Consider the following 20594-nt stretch of genomic DNA (forward strand, 5'->3'; position numbering starts at 1 on the left):
CGCCTTATTTGCACACTATTTGGCAGTTGGACACACACACACATTATATATGTTTGTGTGTGTGTGTGTGTGTGTGTGTGTGTACATACATACATACATACATACATACATACATACATACATACATACATACATACATACATACATATTATAGTATAGCGCTCAGAGCTTCCGCAGTGCTTTACAGAGTATATATAGCCTTGTCACCAACTTTCGTCAGAGGAGCTCAGCTAACAATCTAATCTCTACCATAGTCGTGTATCTATCATAGTCTAGGAATTTGTGAAGTCAATTAACTTCTCTTTATGTTTTTGGCTTATGGGGGGAAATTGAAATGCCTGGGGGAATCCCATGCAGACACGTGGAGAACATACAAACTCTGTGCAGAGAGTTCAAGTAAATGGGCTAAGATTATCTGCCATATTATTAGAGATCCTTTGAAGATGTCATGTTGGCCTCCTGAAAAATATCCTGACTGAAAATTCTGGAGGCCTGGGCTTGAGTGCTTTCTAAATCTCTTCTCTGGAGCAAGCATGCCCTATACAGAGGTCTAGGAGATTACTCTCAAAAGTGTTTTAGCTTAAAGGGAACCTGAGATGGAGAGGGAGAAAAAAATGTATACATACCTGTGGCTTCTTCCAGCCCCTCCAGGCTGATCGCCCCCTTCGCCGTCCTTTTCCTCCACCTGGATCATCTGGAATCCGGCCCTGAATGTCCTCCGGTCAGGGGCATTCTGCGCATGCATGGCCGGGCTTAGCTCGTGCCATCACCAGGAGCATTCTGCGCCTGCACAGTACTACTGCCCAAGAATGGTGCTTTCTGTTTTTCTATGGCTGTATCAAATGTAAAGTAATTTCTTCTACATAGGAGTATGCAAAAACAGAAACCGTAGCCAAATATTGAACTTCATGTCAATCAGTAGCTGATACCCCCTTTCCCATGAGAAATCTATTCCTTTTCTCAAACGGATCATCAGGGGATCTGTATGGCTAATATTGTGGTGAAACCCCTCCCACAGTGTGATGTCAGGACCATGGTTTTGACAGTTTCCTGTCTGTGAACCTCCTTGCATTGTGGGAAATGGCTGTTTACAGCTGTTACCAACTGCCAAAAAAGCAAGCAGCATCTCCTTTCTCTGACATCACCTGCCAGCAGTAAAAATGTCACCATGTGATACATGTCAGAATGTAAATCAGGGAGAGGAAAGCTTTTACAATGGGCAAACACTGACTAAATCATTTATACACTAGTTGACCTAAGCCCGTTTAAAAAATGGGCTCTAGGACTTTTCAAATTGCCGCCAGTCCGCCATGCACGTGCGCACATGCACCTGTCCGCCGCGCACGCACACCCGTCCGTCTCCCTCGCCCCGTCCTCCTGTCCCAGCGGCTGTCCATCCTGCACATGCGCAGTAGCGCAACACACGAACACAGAGACCGGATGACGCAGGGGCACTTACTGTAGCTATTATTATATAGGATAATTATGGTAAAAATTAAGCACTTTTTTTTTATTACATTATTTTCACTGGAGTTCCTCTTCAAAGGCTCACCTATCCACCAACAGGACTCCTTGCCTCCTCCAATGTATCTGTTTCACCGCGAGTGCCTTTCCACGTGATGCTGGCACATGCTGTGATGTCACATGTGCCGTGGTGCTATGCAGTGTGTGGCCAGGCTTATAGATCCCTCTCTGATCAGATTCAGTTACGGAGGGATCTGCCTAATAGTCGATCTGGCCATACACCGAGTGATGTATACGGAGGGATCTGCCTAATGGTCGATCTGGCCATACACCATGTGATCTATGGCCACCTTAATCTTGTTACAGTCCCTTCTTGTAGTGTAAGCCTGTGCTGGCAGCCTTCTATAGCAGCAGGTAGCTGTGTAAGCATGAAGAAAAAGAAAAAAACCACAGGGACGCCGGGAGCCCTTATAGTGCATTATCTCAGATACAAGAGATAAATAAAATGTAAGAATATACTACTCACAAACATAGGTTGCTTAATGAGGCAACCACTCGACTGCGCATGTGGGGAAGTCCCGTCCCCACTCGGTCTTTTATTCGGGTTGGTCGCTGCTCCTTGGAAAAAATTCCTCACTTCCAAAGGTCGTGAAGGCCCCACGTGGTGGGGTGATACACCAGATTAAATAGCAATAGGAGGCGCCCTTAGTTCTTGTATATCTTACTTGCCATATAATAGAATAATCAGAATAGTGATGTTTGCCTACCTTATTCAAAGGAGACTTCCAAATTGATTAAAAGTTTTTATATGAATACTTTAATGTGATCAAGCACTTCAGACAACGCGTTTCGCGGTTCAAACCGCTTCCTCAGGTCAGGTAGTGTGCCTTGCTGTAAAGAGCAGAGATCCTGGGCGCCAAACGATTGCTAGAAAGCGTGAGCGTGCTAAAATACTCATGCACGCTCTGGGGGTCACGTGGGGACGCAGAGGGGGCGGCACCTGTGTGGTGATGACCACACAGGTGCCGCCCCCTCTGCGTCCCCACGTGACCCCCAGAGCGTGCATGAGTATTTTAGCACGCTCACGCTTTCTAGCAATCGTTTGGCGCCCAGGATCTCTGCTCTTTATGGCAAGGCACACTACCTGACCTGAGGAAGCGGTTTGAACCGCGAAACGCGTTGTCTGAAGTGCTTGATCACATTAAAGTATTCATATAAAAACTTTTAATCAATTTGGAAGTCTCCTTTGAATAAGGTAGGCAAACATCACTATTCTGATTATTCTATTATATGGCAAGTAAGATATACAAGAACTAAGGGCGCCTCCTATTGCTATTTAATCTTCTATAGCAGCAGATTTTCAAGAAGATTTCTGTTGTGGTTCCTTTTTTTAACAGTGTTTTGTTTGTACCAGATTCCTGCCCTCGGGAAGCACTATTCTCAGCGATGGGCACAGGAGGATCTGCAGGAGGAGCAGAAAGATGGAACCAGGGCCTCCATGGCTGGAGATAAGAAGAAAGGTGCCCTGGGCCCACTCACCGAACTGGACTCCAAAGGTAACACATTTACTGACCGGCCCTCGCTGAGTACAGAAGGGGTCCAGCTGTGTCATCCAATGAATGCCATAGTCATGATGCTTAGATACACATGTGGCTACGTGCACTTCCAGATACAGAATACATTGATCTAACAGGGGGGGCAAATTAATATGGAATTCACAGTCTGTCTGATTCAGGAGATGGTAGCATTAAAAACAACAATACTAGAAAAACTCAAGCCCACCATCATTTTTAAGGAGCCCTGACAGCTTGGTGCCTGGAACGTCTCATTGTTGACCACCTAAACCAGGCATGTCCAAAGTCCGGCCCGGGGGCCAAATGCAGCCTGCTGAGCCTTTTTCTAGTGTCCCCCAGAGTTCTCTACAGTTGTTAGTTCCATGCAGGCAGTTGCTGTGGTGCCACATGCAGGGGCCACCTTGTTTTCTTGGTCTGCCTCCCTTTTTGCTCACCTGAAGGCTATCAGCCAACACTGTAGTAGCAGCCATTGATTAGCAGCCACCACTATGCCAGCAGTAGTAGCCATTGATTAGCAGCCACAACTATGCCAGCAGCAGTAATAGCCACTGGTTAGCAGCTGCCACTGTGCCAGCAGCAGTAACAGCCACTGATTACCAGCTGCCACTATGCCAGCAGCAGTAACAGCCACTGGTTAGCAGCTGCCACTTTGCCATCAGTAGTAACAGCCACTGATTAGCAGCCGCCACTATGCCAGCAGCAGTAACAGCCACTGATTAGCAGCCGCCATTGTGCCAGCAGCTGTAGAGCTACGGATTAGCAGCCGCTATTGTGCCAGCAGCAGTAACAGCCACTGATTAGCAGCTGCCACTGTGCCACTAGCAGTAATAGCCACTGGTTAGCAGCTGCCACTGTGCCATCAGTAGTAACAGGCACTGATTAGCAGCTACCACTGTGCCACCAGCAGTAATAGCCACTGGTTAGCAGCTACCACTGTACCACCAGCAGTAATAGCCACTGGTTAGCAGCTACCACTGTGCCATCAGCAGTAACAGCCACTGATTAGCAGCTGCCACTGTGCCAGCAGCAGTAACAGCCACTGGTTAGCAGCTGCCACTGTGCCATCAATAGTAACAGCCACTGATTAGCAGCCGCCACTATGCCAGCAGCAGTAACAGCCACTGATTAGCAGTCGCCATTGTGCCAGCAGCTGTACAGCTACGGATTAGCAACCGCTATTGTACCAGCAGCAGTAACAGCCACTGATTAGCAGCTGCCACTATGCCAGTAGCTGTAACAGCCACTGATTAGCAGCTGCCACTGTGCCAGCAGCAGTAACAGCCACTGATTAGCAGCTGCCACTCATTAGCAGCAGTAAAAGCCACTGATTAGCAACTGCCACAGCAGCAGTAGTAGCCACTGATTAGCAGCCCCCACTAGGCCTGAAAGTTTTTAGGAAAATATTGAATTGCACGATTTCTGTCAGAAATTGCGATTTCGATTTGGTTCACAATTTTCTTTCAATCAAGCTTTAATATATCACACAGTCCAGCTCACAGTCACCTCAGCTCAAATGCACAGTGCCCACAGCACACATCGTCTTGCGCACACACACAGAATGAGTTGCACAGGGTGTCAGAGTGATCTGATGTGCATTCTGCAGAGTTGCAAAGGAGGCAGGGGGCGGAGCCATAATAAATCTTAGCCTAGATGCCTGGCTCGTAGTAGGTAGTAGTACTGTCTGTCACTGCCTGGCCAAACTCTTGACTGACAGGCCTTCCGTGGCGCGCTATACTAGGAGCAAGAGAGCACGAGAGTCTGCGGGAGAAGAGAGAACCGAGAGCCTGTGGGCGGCATCTACTGCCCGCCTAGCTGATGAAGTGCCAGGCTGGGCGGTGCAAAAGTGTGAGACCCTGCCGCAGCCGCCCGCCCAGCCAATGAAGCGCTAGACGGAGGAAGAAAGTGAGAGGCTGAGCCCTGTGATGACGTCAGAGGTGGAGGCGGCACTAGGAAGGAGGAAGGAGCTGGTTAGAACCGCTATGCCGCCGCTACTTACACAGAGCGGCAAGCGGAAGATGGACTGCCTCTGCCTGGCTGAACTGATACACTGCGGGAGGGATATCATGAGAAATCGCGGCATTCACGATCATGGAATCATCGTTTTACGTGATCACGATTTCGATTTTAAATCGATAAATCATTCAGCTCTAGCCCCCACTGTGCCAGCAGCAGTAACAGCCACTGATTAGCAGGCAAAACTGTGCCAGCAGCAGTAACAGCCACGGATTAGCAGCAGCCACTGTGCCAGCAGCAGTAACAGTCACTTATGAACAGTTGCCACTGTCCTAACTACACATGGTGGGTTATTTCCCACGGAAATGTTTTATTTGCCAAAATGTCACAGGAATAGTGTACCTAACAGCAATCAGCAAAAATTTTGTTTAATTTAGTTAGTTTTGCCCCCTAGCACTCTCAAGAACGGCAATATGGCCCTTGGCCTAATAAAGTTTTGACACCCCCAGGCCTAAACAAAACAAGATCCTGACCATAATGCTAATTCTGCGTCTAAAATGATATTTTGAGTTTCTCACCTAGAAGATGTATACAAATAGCACACTAGACGATTTTTAAAAATCTGGCGTGTGTGTACAGCAGCCCCAGACCTCCCTCCAAGCCCCCTCTAGTTATCAGCCTGGTGGAGTGACTCAACTAACATAACTTCCAGAGTTGTAACAAAAATGTCATGTTCTGCTCCTTTTTAGATGTGGACTCCATGCTGAAGAAATCTGAATCCCAGCATGACCAGCCAGAGGACGGCTGCCCATTTGGTCACCTGACGCAGCGACTCCTTCAGGCACTCGTTGAGGTAATTTATGTTAAATTCAACATTTGAGAAGGAACAATCCCTTCAGCTTATCTCTGCACAATACAAGGATTCCATTCAGCCGTTACGTCAGCTTGCTTACCTTGATTTTATGTGCACACATGAGTACAGTAAAGTGGAACTACTGTCATATTTCCCCTCTGCTCAACTAGATTAGCCACAAGTTCTAAGAATAAACTCTTTTTAGTTCAGTTTTCTTCTGTAGCCTTATTAGTCTCTGGGCTGCAAAGTGCAGCAATGCAGTCAAATTATTTATTTTATCTCTGAATGCAGAGGATAAAGCAGATTTTTGACAGAGAGCTTCTGTGTGCAAGTTAAACCGATTCTATTTGTATTTTCTTGAGTGCAAAATTCCTGATTGAACTGGTTATTACATTATTATGTAAGATGGCTGCTTCCACATTAGATGCTGGGGGCGTGGATTGTGATTTTCATACAGATGACATAAATTTTGGGTCAAAGGTAGGCTGGATAAATATACAGTCAATAAAGTTTTGGGAGTCAGGGTTTTAATTGTATGTTTTGATAGATTGTAATTCTGTTATACTGAGTTATATTCTGTTGAAACGAATTACTTCAGGTATGTTACAGTACTTGCTCCATGCAGGTTTTTACTCATGCAAAGGCATTTCTGAGCAGTCTGTACTCCAGGCATGGGCGTAGGGATCACTATAGCAACCATAGCAGTGGCTATGAAGCCCACAGCCTTGAGGGGGCCCGCCTGTCCTGGCTGACTGTATTCTTATTTTCATTTACGCAAACCCAGCCATTATCAGCCACAGATCCCCCTCTGCCGGAGGTTATTTCAGAGAGGCAGGCAGGAGATAGGGACTATTTCTCCTTCCGCCTACACATTAACAGTGCTCTGTTCCGACAATTAGTTTTTAGTTCCGGCTGAACTGGGTACGAAGTAACAGCACTGGGGTGAGCACGCAGCCTCTCAGACAGAACTAGTATTACACTTTCTTTGAGTGTACAGGACTGTATGCCCGCTCTCCCCCTCCCCCTTGTTTAGCTTTCTGTGTAATTTAAGTAATTTAGCGTGCATCTGTCCAGGGCTGTGTGGATGTCAGGAGGAGGGCATTCTGGGTGCCTGTACTTTCTGCTACTTGTGGCTGGTGAACTTAGCTGCCTCTCCTCGGGACGGGAGAATATCAGAGGCTTGTGTCAGCCTGAAGGAGGAGGTGAGCCGGTTCGTGAGAAACAGCAGGAATGAGATCTTGATCAGTATTGCAGCAGATGGCACTCTGGCATGCTGTGCCACTAACTTGAAAGAAGTTGCTGAAGTGGTGCTATAGGGGTAGATGGTAGAAAGTCTGCACACTGGAGATATACCTCTCAGCTGTAATGTCCTGGTATTAGTATGATGATTTGCTCTGATGCTAAGAGTACTTTATTCTGCTGGACAGAAGACTGTCCTGTGCCTTCCTGCCTCTCCCTTGCTCTTTCACTTTTCTATGCTGTATGCTGCTTCCCACATTTCTGTTCCTGCACCTCTCTTTACTATTTTCTCTGGCTGCCCTCCCCTCCTGACCACCCTCCTCCCCCATTTGCTTTGCACCAGTTCTCACTTTCACTGCCCCTGGGGTGTCAGTATGACCTAAATTGTTAGTATCTAAAGGAATATATGTCTGCAAAAAAAATCATTTTAACTTACCTGGGGCATCTTGCAGCCCTCTGGAGCCCTCCTGCACCCACAACGTCCTCCTGATCCCCTCAGGTTAGCAGCAGCGACCCCCACAAAGCTGGCCCATCGCTGCGAGTCGCTGGCTACTGCGCATTGCGTGGACCCGAGCCACGCCCACCCTGACCGCGCTCTCACTGCTGGAAGCACTCTGCTTGAAAATTGCTACTGCGCATGCGCAGAGCGCTCCCAACAGTGGAAGCACTATCAGGGTGCGTGTTGTTCGGTGCCGCACATGTGCAGTAGCCAGCGACTTGCAGCGACAGGGCATCTTTGTGGGGGTCGCTGCTGCTAACCAGAGGGGACCAGGAGGACATTGTGGGCGCAGGAGGGCTCCAGAGGGCTGCAAGATGCCCCAGGTAAGTTAAAATGATTTTTTTCAGACTTAAATATTCCTTGAATGTCTTGAGATAACAGTGCCAGTGGATGGATAGTGTACTGGTGAAATGCACCCGGCCCCGCCTCTGAAACAGAAGACAGTGGTTCAAATTTCCGCTCTTCCTATTCAGTAAGCCAGCAGCTATTCAGTAAGGAGCCCTTGGGCAAGACTCCCTAACCCTGCTACTGCCTATAGAGCAGCCCCTAGTGGTTGCAGCTCTGGCACTTTGAGTCCAGAAAAGTGGGGAGAGAAGCGCAATATACCGTATTTTTCGGACTATAAGACGCACTTTTTCTCCCCCAAAAGTGGGGGGGAAAAGTCAGTGCGTCTTATAGTCCGAATGCTACATATTTGGACCTGTGCCTGTGTTTTTTACCCCATGTCTGCGATGTCTGTATTTCCCCCGCTGCAGTGTCTGCCTGCACTCCATGTCCCCTGTGTTTGCGTGTTCTCAGTGTATGCATGTCCCCCGTGTCTGCCTGCACTCGTGTCCCCGGTGTTTGCGTGTCCCTGGTGTTTTTGCGTGTTCTCGGTAATTCCATGTCCCCGGCGTTTGTGTGTCCGCGGTGTCTAAACACATATAAGTAGCTGCCAGCCTGCCACATAGTCATCCGGCTGTCCCCATTTTCCCATATACGTACCGCTCTTGCAGCTTTGAGTATCGCGCTGTCCCCCGGTATCGCCGTAACTTGTAACAATCAGGAAGTCCCGGACGTCTGTGCAGGGAAATGCACCAATCAGGTGGGGGCGCTTGCCTCAACCGCCAATCATGCTGTGCAATGCTCGAGTGATGGTGTTGAGGGCGGGACCACCTCTCCGTCATTGTGGCCAATCACAGCGCCCTCTGCCTGATTGGTGCATTTCCCTGCACAGACGTCCGGAACTTCCTGATTGTTACAAGTTACGGCAGTACCGGGGACAGCGCGATAATCAAAGCTGTAAGAGCGGTACGTATATGGGAAACCGGGGACAGCCAGATGACTATGTGGCAGCTACTTATATGTGTTAAGACACCGCGGACACACAAACACCGGGGGACACAAACACCAGGGACATGAATATACCGAGGACACGCATACACTGGGGACACAGTGCAGGCAGACAATGCAACACAGGGGACATGCAGACACTGGGGACACAGTGCAGGCAGACAATGCAACACAGGGGACATGCAGACACTGGGGACACAGTGCAGGCAGACAATGCAACACAGGGGACATGCAGACACTGGGGACACAGTGCAGGCAGACAATGCAACACAGGGGACATGCAGACACTGGGGACACAGTGCAGGCAGACAATGCAACACAGGGGACATGCAGACACTGGGGACACAGTGCAGGCAGACAATGCAACACAGGGGACATGCAGACACTGGGGACACAGTGCAGGCAGACAATGCAACACAGGGGACATGCAGACACTGGGGACACAGTGCAGGCAGACAATGCAACACAGGGGACATGCAGACACTGGGGACACAGTGCAGGCAGACACTACAACATGGGGAAATGCAGACACTGAGGACATGCATGCATATATGATCAAAGATGCAAGAGAGGTATGTATTTCAGACACTGCACGGGGGACAGCCTGATGAAGAAGTGTATGTGTTTAAGACACCAGATGCACAGACCAGGACAGGACACGCAGACACTGGGAACATGGAGTACATGCAGATACTGGGACACAGGGACACGAAGACACTGGGGCACAGGGGGGCATGCAGACACTGGGGACACAGGGATAGAAAACACTGGACATGAAGGAAACAGTGGACAAGGGGACAGAGGAAGGGGGACAGAGCACAGGGCATCAGACATCAGGGACATAGGTGGACAGAGGACATTGAGACATCAGTGGACACAAGGGGACAGTGGACACAGAGGGACATAGGTGAACACAGGGGGGCAAAAGTACATGAAAGACATAAGGGGGGGGCATAATAATTAGGGGAAAAGGTCCATAACACGCCCCTGTACCATGGACGCACCAGGTTTAGTATATTTTATTTTTCCTGGGTTTTTGTCCTCTAAACCTAGGTGCGTCTTATAGTCCGGAGCGTCTTATAGTCCGAAAAATACGGTAAATGTGGTGTGTGTGTTCAAAAATATTGCATCAGGCTTGCACAATAGAACATTCAGTCTCTGAAAAACAACTGATGGCTAATTTCAGAGACATACGCAGTTGCTCTAGAATAGTGTGGTGATGCCCAGCCCGGAAGCAGCGGCAGAAGCTCCCAAACCCACTGCACCATTCTCCATAGGGACTGCACCTTTACTTTTATTATAGCAGCAAGCAATAGCAGAGACAGAAGGAGGTGAGTGATGTTCCAGCTCCTCCTGTCTGTGCCATTGCTTGCTGCGGTACTAACAGTTAAAGGTGCAGTCCAATCTTCAGTCTCTGAAACAGCTGATTACCAGCTGATTTTGGAGACTGCACATGCCTCCAAAACTAAATGCCAACTGCGCATGTCTCCAAAACCAGCTACTAATTAGCTGTTTCAAAGACTAAAAGTTCTATTGCGCATGAGTAACGCGGCACTAGCAGAATGATGCAATATAGCTATGTAATTACGTTAAGAAAATTATCAATTTAGGGCATAATGACACCCCAGCCCCTCATCTATCTCTACTTCTGTTTTTATCCCTGTCTCTGCCCTATTTTTTCCTTCTTCCAGTCTTTATCTCTGCCTTCTGCATGTCGGATCGGATTTGTAGGATGGGGGGGGCCCTTAAAAAAATTTGCTATGGGGCCCAGTCATTCCTAGCTACGACCCTGACTCCAGGAAATATGTTAGAAGTGGATAACTTTCCTGGTTGAAAAATACATAAATAAAAAAGCAGTACTTTTCATATTTAAAGAGACACTTAAGCCAGAAAAAAAATGAGTTTTACTCACCTGGGGCTTCTACCAGCCCCCTGCAGCAGTCCTGTGCCCTCGCAGCCACTCACTAATCCTCTGGTCCCCTGCTGCCAGCTAGTTTCTTTTATGCCGACAGGCCCGTCAGGACTGGCCACGCGTAGCTTTTTCTGCATTCCCGACTGTAATTAGCGCTATTGTGGGCCGCAACGCGTACAAAAATACGCGTTGCCGCATTACGAACGCATAGATATGCGGCAATGCGTATTTTTGTACGCGTTGCGCCCCGCAATAGCGCTAATTACAATCGGGAATGCAGAAAAAGCTACGCGTAACCAGTCCTGACGGGCCTGTCGGCAAAAACGAAACTAGCTGGCAGCGGGGGACCAGAGGATTAGTGAGTGGCTGCGAGGGCACAGGACTGCTGCAGGGGGCTGGTAGAAGCCCCAGGTGAGTAAAACTCATTTTTTTTTCTGGCTTAAGGTTCACTTTAAGGGTCTGAAAGCGTTACAATTTTTATGTGATCTTAGATCCTAAAATGAAAAAAAAGCATACCCGGAGAGATTCGTCAGGAGGCCCGTCACATTACTCACCTCCCTGGGATCCAGTGCTGCAATTCTTCCTCCTATTCTCCTGGTGGGGCTCTTGTTTTATGGTGAGATTGCCCTCTGTTGTCATGTGACTAATGCTAAACTCTCCTGAGGGATTGGGAGCCTCCAGGAACACAAAGAAGTTCGGCTGCGAGCATCCAGATCTCGGAGGAGGTGGGTTATAAACGCCGCTGCACTGTCTGTATATACCTTCTGGCTAGGGCTGGTCACTGAGATGCAAAAAATTTGCAGTTGATGCAGGTGTATGCAAATTTTATATACAAATTTATGCAGCTTGAAAATGGAGCAAGCTGCATAAATTTGCATAAAAAATGTGCATACTGCTGCATGAACTCGAATTTATTTGCATCATATTGACTGGCTACCCTGACCCATGCTTGGGATTACCGCTCGCAGCATGTGCTTTTCACCCCAAGCCTGAGTTGGGATACCGCCAAGGAGGTTGAAGGACACCAGACCCGAGGCAATGGTATCTAATGTAAGTACAAAGGAATGTTCACGCCGGAACCACATTCCTCTATGCATTGTCTGTTCCTCCCCTTGTCGCTAACCCCCCCACCCGCCCCACCCCACTTCCGTCCTTGTAACCGCTCCTTCCAAAATTTTACTTCCGGGTAAAGTCAAATTTTCATAGAGGAAGCGGCAGGCTTGCAGCAATGTTTCCTCCTATCATCCTCCCATTCCCTCATCTTCCCCGCTCTGTGGACTAGGAGGCTCACAAGTGGTTAGGGAGATATCATAGATCTCATAGGTATTAAGCAGTATAATTGGATATTTCTTTGCATTCTTGCAGGAAAATATAATTTCGCCTATTGAAGATTCTCCCATTCCTGAAATATCTGGAAAGGAATCTGGAACGGATGGAGCCAGCACCTCGCCTCGGAGTCAGATGAAACCTTTCAGGTGGGTGGGACTTGCATTAAAGTTGCCAACCTTCCCCTCAGTGCCTGGACACGGTCAATCTGTGGAGACAGAGGCCCTGTTTCCACTTGTGCGCGGCATGCGTCTTGCGAGATGACTTTATTAACATACACCAAAAAAGTTCCAAGCTCACATTTTCAAAGCAGCCAATTATTACTCCCAAGATAGATTAAAAAAATTGATGTACAATGGTGTGTCGACATTAGTCAGTTTTGGGTCTCAGCAGGTTCTTTATCAAGCTTTTAGATATTGGATTACAATATTGCAAACCTATTTAGTGTATACCTACCAATAAACTACAGGGAATTTGCCTATGAATAAAATGCTTATTATTTTAACGCCTAATGTTCACGGGCATGTAACCAGTGGCAGATTGTTCCTCTCCAAACTGGATTGCTAGGCACAGTCCTGTACTTTTCAAGAGTTGGGTGATCTAGTCCAGTGATCTGCAAACTTGGCTCTCCAGCTGTTAAGGAACTACACGTCCCACAATGCATTGCAGGAGTCTGACAGCCACAGTCATGATTGATAAAGGCAAATGTATTGTGGGACTTGTAGTTCCTTAAAGAGGCACTTAAGCCTAGTAAAAAAAGAGTTTTACTCACCTGGGGCTTCCCTCAGCCCCCTGCAGCCGATCGGTGCCCTCGCCGTGTCTCTGCGATGCTCCAGTCCCCAGCGGCGACCACTTCCGGTTTCGCCGTCAGGACCCGACAGGCATGGGAACGCGAGTGATTCTTCACGTTCCCAGCCAAAATATCGCCCCCTATGCTGCTATTGCGGCCAGGAGCTTCAGCCTATCAGATGCCGGTGATCCCCGGCCAATCAGAGGCCGGGGATCGCCGATCTCCTTTACAGCGCTGCTGCGACAGCAGCGCCGTAGGATGTTAAACACGGGATTTTTTCCCCGCGTGTTTACATTTCGCCTGCGAGCCGCGATCGGAGGGTTGCAGGCTGTTCAGAGACACCTTCTGTGAACTGACATGGAACGTTTCCATGGAAACCCACTAACGACCAGCCGTCGCCTATCGGCGTTAGGCGGTCGTTATGTGGTTAAAGGGAACCTAAAGTGAGAGGAATATGGAGGCTGCCATATTTATTTCCTTTTACGCAATACCAGTTTCCTGGCTATCTTGCTTATCCTCTGCCTCTAATACTTAGCCATAGACTCTGAACAAGCATGCAGCAGATCAGGTGTTTTTTTTACATTTTTGTCATATCTGACAAGATTAGCTGTGTGCTTGTTTCTGGTGTGATTCAGACCTACTGACGTCAAAGAGATGAACAGGGCTGCCAGGCAACTGGTATTGTTTAAAAGGAAATAAATATGGCATTAAATAGAGATAGTAACCGTGCGTACCTCAACTTGCTGCCACAAAAGAACAAAAAAACAAACTCCCAAAGTTTAACTTGATAACAATCAAATAGTATTCTGGATCGTCTCCTGCAAGAAAAGTGTGTGCTACACTCAGAAAAGCTAGTTCAAATAAAGCGGAGCGCTCAACAGATCTAAAAACAAGAGGGTGGAAGTTTTCACATCCATATATATACAGTAGGTGGAAGTTTTCACATCCATATAAATACAGTAGATGGACATACTATGACCATTAGAAAGTTCTGTCCATAGGCAAGCAAAGTTCACATATGTTGCCACAACCACTGGTCCACTTAATGCCGTCCCTGCATACGATCGTCATAAATTTCCCATGATGCTAGATATAGTAACGTTATACACTCACCAGATAAACAAACAAACAAACAAACACAGAACATTTATATTGCGCTTTTCTCCTGGCAGACTCAAAGCGCCAGAGCTGCAGCCACTGGGACGCGCTCTATAGGCAGTAGCAGTGTTAGGGAGACTTGCCCAAGGTCTCCTACTGAAATAGGTGCTGGCTTACTGAACAGGCAGAGCCAAGATTCGAACCCAGGTCTCCTGTGTCAGAGGCAGAGCCCTTAACTATTACACTATCCAGCCACCAATCCTTCCCGATCAGCAAACATGCCCCTGGCCTTGCCAGTATATTTCCTGCATGTGTCACACCAGGCTTCCTTGGATTTCCATGTATGTGGAAAGAGACATAAAGGAACAGCAATAGTGTAATACCATCTTTTCAGATAACTTATACTATCACCAGTGCTTCCAGCTTTATCACCCAATGTGCCTCCACCACAGGACTCTCACCAGATGCGGGCGCCCTGTAAAAGACCAGCAATTTAGTTTTCTATGCCAACAACTCCGGTCCTCCACACATAATGGCCCTAAGACTCAAACTAAGTTGTCCATAGCGTAATTCCATTTATTAATAACGCGTATAAAATAGTAGTGCACTCACAAATGTCCAGATAAAATGCGCATATAAGTTTTGTCTCAGGATCCTCCAGCTTTGTTTGCCATTTGTTTGAACTTTCTAATGGTCATAGTATGATACCTCTATATATGTGGATGTGAAATCTTCTTCCACCCTCTTGCTTTTAGATCTGTTGAGCGCTCTGCTTTATTTGAACTATAAATAAATATGGCAGCCTCCATATACTTCTCACTTTAGGTTCCCTTTAAGTCCATCCCAATCGGGTAACAACTAAGGCTTAGAAGAAATTAATATCAATGGAAGTCACAGCTGAGGTGGTAAGCTCTATACAGCCTTACCACTATTTTACAGCAGGTCACTTAAAGGACAACTGAAGTCAGAAGAATATGAAGGCTGCCATATTTATTTCCTGTTAAACAATTCCAGTTGCCTGGCAGCCCTGTTGATCTATTTGGCTGCAGTAGTGTCTAAATAACACCAGAAACAAGCATGCAGCTAGTCTTGTCAGATCTGACAATAATGTCAAACGCCTGATATGCTGCATGCTTGTTCAGGGTCTAAAAGCATTAGAGGCAGAGGATCAGCAGGATAGCCAGGCAACTGGTATTGGTTAAAAGGAAATAAATATGGCAGCCTCCATATCCCTCTCACTTCAGTTGTCCTTTAAACTATCTTTTACATAACCAAAGCTGATAGTTCTGCATATCCCTAAACAATAGCACTGCACACGTCTTAACCTGATTGTACCGTTAACAATAAAAACCTAGCAATGACCTGAACTTCTTAACCCTGGAATCTAATGATGTAGGGCTATAGGCTTGCTTTGCTCACCAGTTACTTTTCCCGTTTTGTGAAGTCAAATATATTTCATCTGCATTTCAGTGCTCCACATACCAAGTCTTTAGAGATCAGGATTAAAGAGGAGCTTATAGCCCAGGGGTTACTGGAGTCTGAGGACCGGCCAGCGGAGGACTCTGAAGATGAGGTGTTGGCAGAACTAAGGAAAAGGCAGGCCGAGCTGAAGGCCCTCACCGCTCACAACCGTGCCAAGAAGCAGGAGCTGCTGAGGTAACCGGCAACCCCGTGATTTCAAGCAAATACATTACAGAGAAAAATAGCTGAAATGTTTCTCCAGGGAAGCTAACTTAGCTTATGTAACAATAAAAGTATGTGAATTAAAGGAATATCGAAGTGAAATTAAACTGTGATGAGATATGTGTATGTACAGTGCCTGAAAGAGTTAACATTCAGGTATGCAAGTGGCAGTTTCTCTCTCTCTCTCTCTCTCTCTCTCTCTCTCTCTCTCTCTCTCTCTCTCTCTCTCTCTCTCTCTCTCTAAGAAACCAGTCAGGCATAACCCTCACAGATAAGGAATTAAATTATAGCCATAAAACTATTTCCTAGTAGAGACGTTCTGAGAGTAGGGAAGTTCTGAGAGTAGGGAAGTGACAAAAAAGCTCCATAGTTCATAGATTTTAGCTCTGGCAAACTTCAAGAACTGTATCATTGAGCAGAAACCCAGAAACATTAAAAACATAAAAAGTAAATTTAAACATAGAATAAAACTGTGGGATATCTCAAAAAGTATTTTTTAGGAGTTGGAGGATAGATGCATGTGTTTATCTCATCAGTTAATTTTCACGTTGGTACTTCTTTAAGGATGGAGACTTTATCTACCATTGGTGAATTTTTGATGGCCTATTTCCACTACAGGCCAGCATTTTACGTATGAGAATTTTTGTAGTCCAATTCCTGTAAAAACACAAAAGATGTAAAAACAGTGGTCACAAGTATGACAAAGCAGCTGTCTACCCCATAAATGCACAGGAAACATCTAGTATACATCTTTCCCGATTCACTCACCCGGATGCCTCAAATTCCAGCGTTGACATTATACTGTGTTTTGTCAGTATTTTGAAGTCAGGCTGCCTTGCCAGGTTGCTTAAAACATAATAATTCGGCCTCCAGCAATCACTGGAAGCCGAATTATTTCATTCCCCCACTATCCATGTCGGCCTGGAGGGGGAATAGTAATTAAATCGGCCCGGACTTGTGCCGAAGCAGGACCAGCCATATACCGCTGTGTCCTGCGCCCAAGTCTACCGGCGCCGATTTCAAATGTACTCATATTGGGTGGCAGGGAGAGTGACGTAGGGGAAAGAGGGGAGGGGGTGCGAAGGGATTCAGGATAGTTGGGGGTCGTGTAACCAGTACAGTCGTGTGACCAGTACAGGGGAATTATGGAGGGTGGTTGGGGTATATAGTTTGGTTATTTAATGGAGGAAGGCGGGTAGTGTTGCTGATTTAATTTGGCTTAGCCGAATCTGATCACACAAATACTCCCGATTGCCGTTGTTCAGCACTGAACAAGCGGACATGGTCAGGAGTTCCCTGGCTTGCGAGTCATGTTGTGTTTCATGAGACACTAATGCTTCCTCCTTCCAAATCGGAAGGAGGAAGTATCGGAGTCACATGAAACTCAGCGTGACTTGCAAGCTATAGATCGCCTCCTGACCCTATCTGCTTGTTCAGTGCTGAACAGTGGCAGACGGGAGTATTCGGGTGATCGGATTCGGCTATGCCGAATTCAAAAATTAACACTAAAGACAGGTATAGTTTAAAAAAAAAAAATGTGCATGAGTTTTAGTCCTTAAACCGATTATGACTAAGCAGACAAATACAGTTGTTGTGATTGAACTCTTCCGTCACTTGCTGAATTCTTTTTCCAGGCTTGTGACCACGATAATGGCAGGATTTCAAAGCAAATGAGGCAGATTTTATATTCTGTCCCGTTTTGCTTCTTGAAATCCACTAAGCATAAATAATGTGCACCCTTCACAAGCTGTAAGTGTTTTTTAACCTTCACCCTGACATATGATCTTTCCAGGTTGGCCAAAGAAGAAATGAATAAACAAGAGTTAAGACACCGGGTCCGCATGGCCGACAACGAGGTAATGGATGCCTTCCGAAAGATAATGGCCGCTCGGCAGAAGAAAAGGACCCCCACAAAGAAGGAGAAGGACCAGGCCTGGAAAGCTCTGAAGGAGAGGGAAAGCATCTTGAAGCTGTTAGATGGCTAAGGAAAAACATCCAAAATGACTCCATTTTGTTAAGGTTGCCCTTGAAGGTGGATTAGGTCGTTTTAGACCTAACCTGATGATATTGTCCCAAACACTGGGTGCAAAATGACCCCGAACAGAATCTCATAGGTGGAAGGCAGAAAATGATGGAGAAGATGGCACTGAAAATGACCCTGTGTCTTTTTTTTGTTGTTGTTGTTGTGGTCTCTGTGACTGTATCGTTTGGCTAGACTCCTGGCCAGTCAGATCTTTCCGTTCTGCCCCTACATGGTCACGCTGAGAAGAGTTACACACATTCAGGACCTGAGCATGCTACTCCTGTCTGCCTTTTTCAATCGCTAACATTGATGTGTTTCTGTAAAGCGGACAGAAGCGCCTTGGCGTGCTCAGGCCCTCGGTCTGATTAAGTGGTTCTGAATACTTTGTTTTCAGTACTTGTTTCTGTTCTTGTGTCTTCAGAAGGACTGTTTTGTGTTTTGTTTTGTTGTTTTTATTTTTTTATTGATTGTGTCTGCAACTTTGTTTTTTATTTTATTTCTCTTTTTTTTAAATAATGACGTGTATGTGAATTTATTTGAGAATATTATTGGTAAAATAAATATGACTCACAAGAAGTGGTAGCTGCGAAAAGGTCAGATTTCTTATCCACACAAAAAACTTGTCTTCCTTGAGTTGTATTTAAAGGGAACCCAAGGTGAGAGGGATCTGGAGAATGACTTGGTTCCTTTTAACCACGTGATGACTCAGCCTTTACCCCCCCTTAAGGACCAGCGCTGTTTTCGCTGATCTGTGCTGGGTGGGCTCTACAGCCCCCAGCACAGATCAAACACCAGGCAGAGCGACCAGATCGCCCCCCTTTTTTCCCCACTAGGGGGATGATGTGCTGGGGGGGTCTGATCGCTCCTGCCTGCGTGTGGCTTGCAGGGGTGGGCACCTCAAAGCCCCCTCCACCGCAGGATTTCCCCTCTCCTCCCTCCCCCGGAGATCCGAGGCTGCACAGGAACGGATCTGTCCTGTGCAGCCTCTAACAGGCTCCTGCCTGTCATGGGACAGCGATCCCCGGCCGCTGATTGGCCGAGGATCGCTGATCTGGTACAACGCTGCTACTGTTAGCAGCATTGTACAAATGTAAACAAAGCAGATTATTTCCGCTTGTGTTTACATTTAGCCTGCGAGCCGCAATCGGCGGCCCGCAGGCTGTTCACAGAGCCCCCCGCCGTGAATTGACAGGAAGCAGCCGCTCGCGCGAGCAGCTGCTTCCTGATTTATTAGCCTGCAGCCGGCGACGCAGATGTGCGTCGCTGGTCCTGCAGCTGCCACTTTGCCGACGCGCGTTATGAGTGTGCGGTCGGCAAGTGGTTAAATAATGCACATTGCCTGGCTATCTTGCTGATCCTCTGCTTCTAATACTTTAAAGAAAATCCATAATGAAGAAAACACTCCCTGGGGGACACTTAACATGAGAGGGGGAAGCCTCTGGATCCTAATGAGGCTTCTCTCTTCCTCTTCACCGTCTGGGCTCCAGCGCTGGCAGCCCCCCGAAAATACATCCAACAAGCCTGTCGGCTGCAGGTGCAGTGTTGCCTGCAATGTTTACCTTCCTGACGCCAGTCCAGGTGCAGTTGCAGCTTTCGTTGGGCTCTGCCGGAAATAGCCGAGCCCAATTGGGTCTGCTCTACTGCTCAGGGGAGAGTTGCCTGCGCAGTAGAGCGGACCCGATCAGGTCCGCTCTACTAATTTCTGCTCGAGCCTAACAGAAAGCCGCTACTGCGCCTGCGCGCGCTAGAGACAGGAATGTAAATATTTACATTGCCGCTGTTTGGGGGCTGTCAGCACTGGATCCCGGGTGAAGAGGACAGGAAAGCCTCATTAGGATCCAGAGGCTTCTTCCTCCCCCAGGGTTTTTTTTTTTTATTATTTTATTGGTGGTCCATATCACGTGATTATTGTACAGAGTCCTGCGGTGGGAAAGGGGAAAATGGCTCTGTAGCCACACCCCTGCCCACAATGTCTTCATTCTAAAGGTGTCCATACATTTAGCGATGATGAGCAGATTTGACTAAGAGACAGATATCTCTCTGATCAAAGAGGGATTGGTCGGCAGCCCATACACCACAGGCCGCTTCCTGATAGATTCCAGCATAAAATCCTTTGGGAATTGGCCTTGAGACGCCGGCTTACCACCCGCAAGTGGTTTATGTGCCCCCCCCCCAGTGCCGGTGATTGAAGATGCTTTACTTGTCACACCGACCACCGAGTGTCCGTGCTGTATTTCCGCATTGACTACCGAGTATAGCCCATAGGGTGTGTGTGATGTCACACAAATCATTCGCATTTCAAGTCTGATTAGCCTCATGAAAATTACCAGTTCAGCCCCCGCTAATTCCAGTTATTGCAGAAACTGTACATGACACCTCACCATGTTGCTTGAGATGTTATCCTCTTACTGGACACTAGATGGTGCACTCTGCTCATTAATGGCCTGAGCACACTGCTGCGTTGCTGAGTTGATTTTAGCCACACGTATTGTGTGATACGCAGGGTCATCAGATAGCGAATAGACAGTACTGTGTCTAACAGGCACTGATGCATTCTCACAATGCACTGCTGCACACATTTTGAGCGCAACACGCAGCTATGCCACATTCAAGTATGCTGAATGGGAAAGCTCTTAACGCAGAACAACGCAGGTGCCATGTACTTCTATATAACACACAGCCACCTGCGTTGCTGAATAAACTGTAGTGTGCTCAGGCCCTAAGGGCTCTTTCACATTAGAGTTCATTTGCTGCGTTTAAACGCAAAGTCAATACCTTGCGTTAACCAAGGTAAAATGAAAGTCCATAGACTTTAATTTTACCTTTCACATCCGACGCTGTGTTTTGG

The 20594-nt window shown here is 47.2% G+C and overlaps 1 protein-coding gene across 4 annotated transcripts in view; it reads left to right on the forward strand.

The window, feature by feature from the left end:
- TADA3 (transcriptional adaptor 3) overlaps positions 1–18322 on the forward strand; it is a 40342-nt gene extending 22020 nt beyond the window's left edge. For all 4 annotated transcript variants that reach the window (XM_068252819.1, XM_068252818.1, XM_068252816.1 and 1 more), the window contains exons 5-9: positions 2879–3020; positions 5741–5844; positions 12192–12301; positions 15511–15696; positions 17516–18322. In XM_068252819.1, coding sequence (XP_068108920.1) covers positions 2879–3020; positions 5741–5844; positions 12192–12301; positions 15511–15696; positions 17516–17708 — 735 coding nt within the window. In that variant the 3' untranslated portion in view covers positions 17709–18322. The remainder of the gene's footprint in view (positions 1–2878; positions 3021–5740; positions 5845–12191; positions 12302–15510; positions 15697–17515) is intronic.
- The last annotated feature ends 2272 nt before the right edge of the window (positions 18323–20594 follow it).

The sequence above is a fragment of the Hyperolius riggenbachi genome, chromosome 9, assembly GCF_040937935.1.
Source record: "Hyperolius riggenbachi isolate aHypRig1 chromosome 9, aHypRig1.pri, whole genome shotgun sequence".
Lineage (NCBI taxonomy): Eukaryota > Metazoa > Chordata > Amphibia > Anura > Hyperoliidae > Hyperolius > Hyperolius riggenbachi.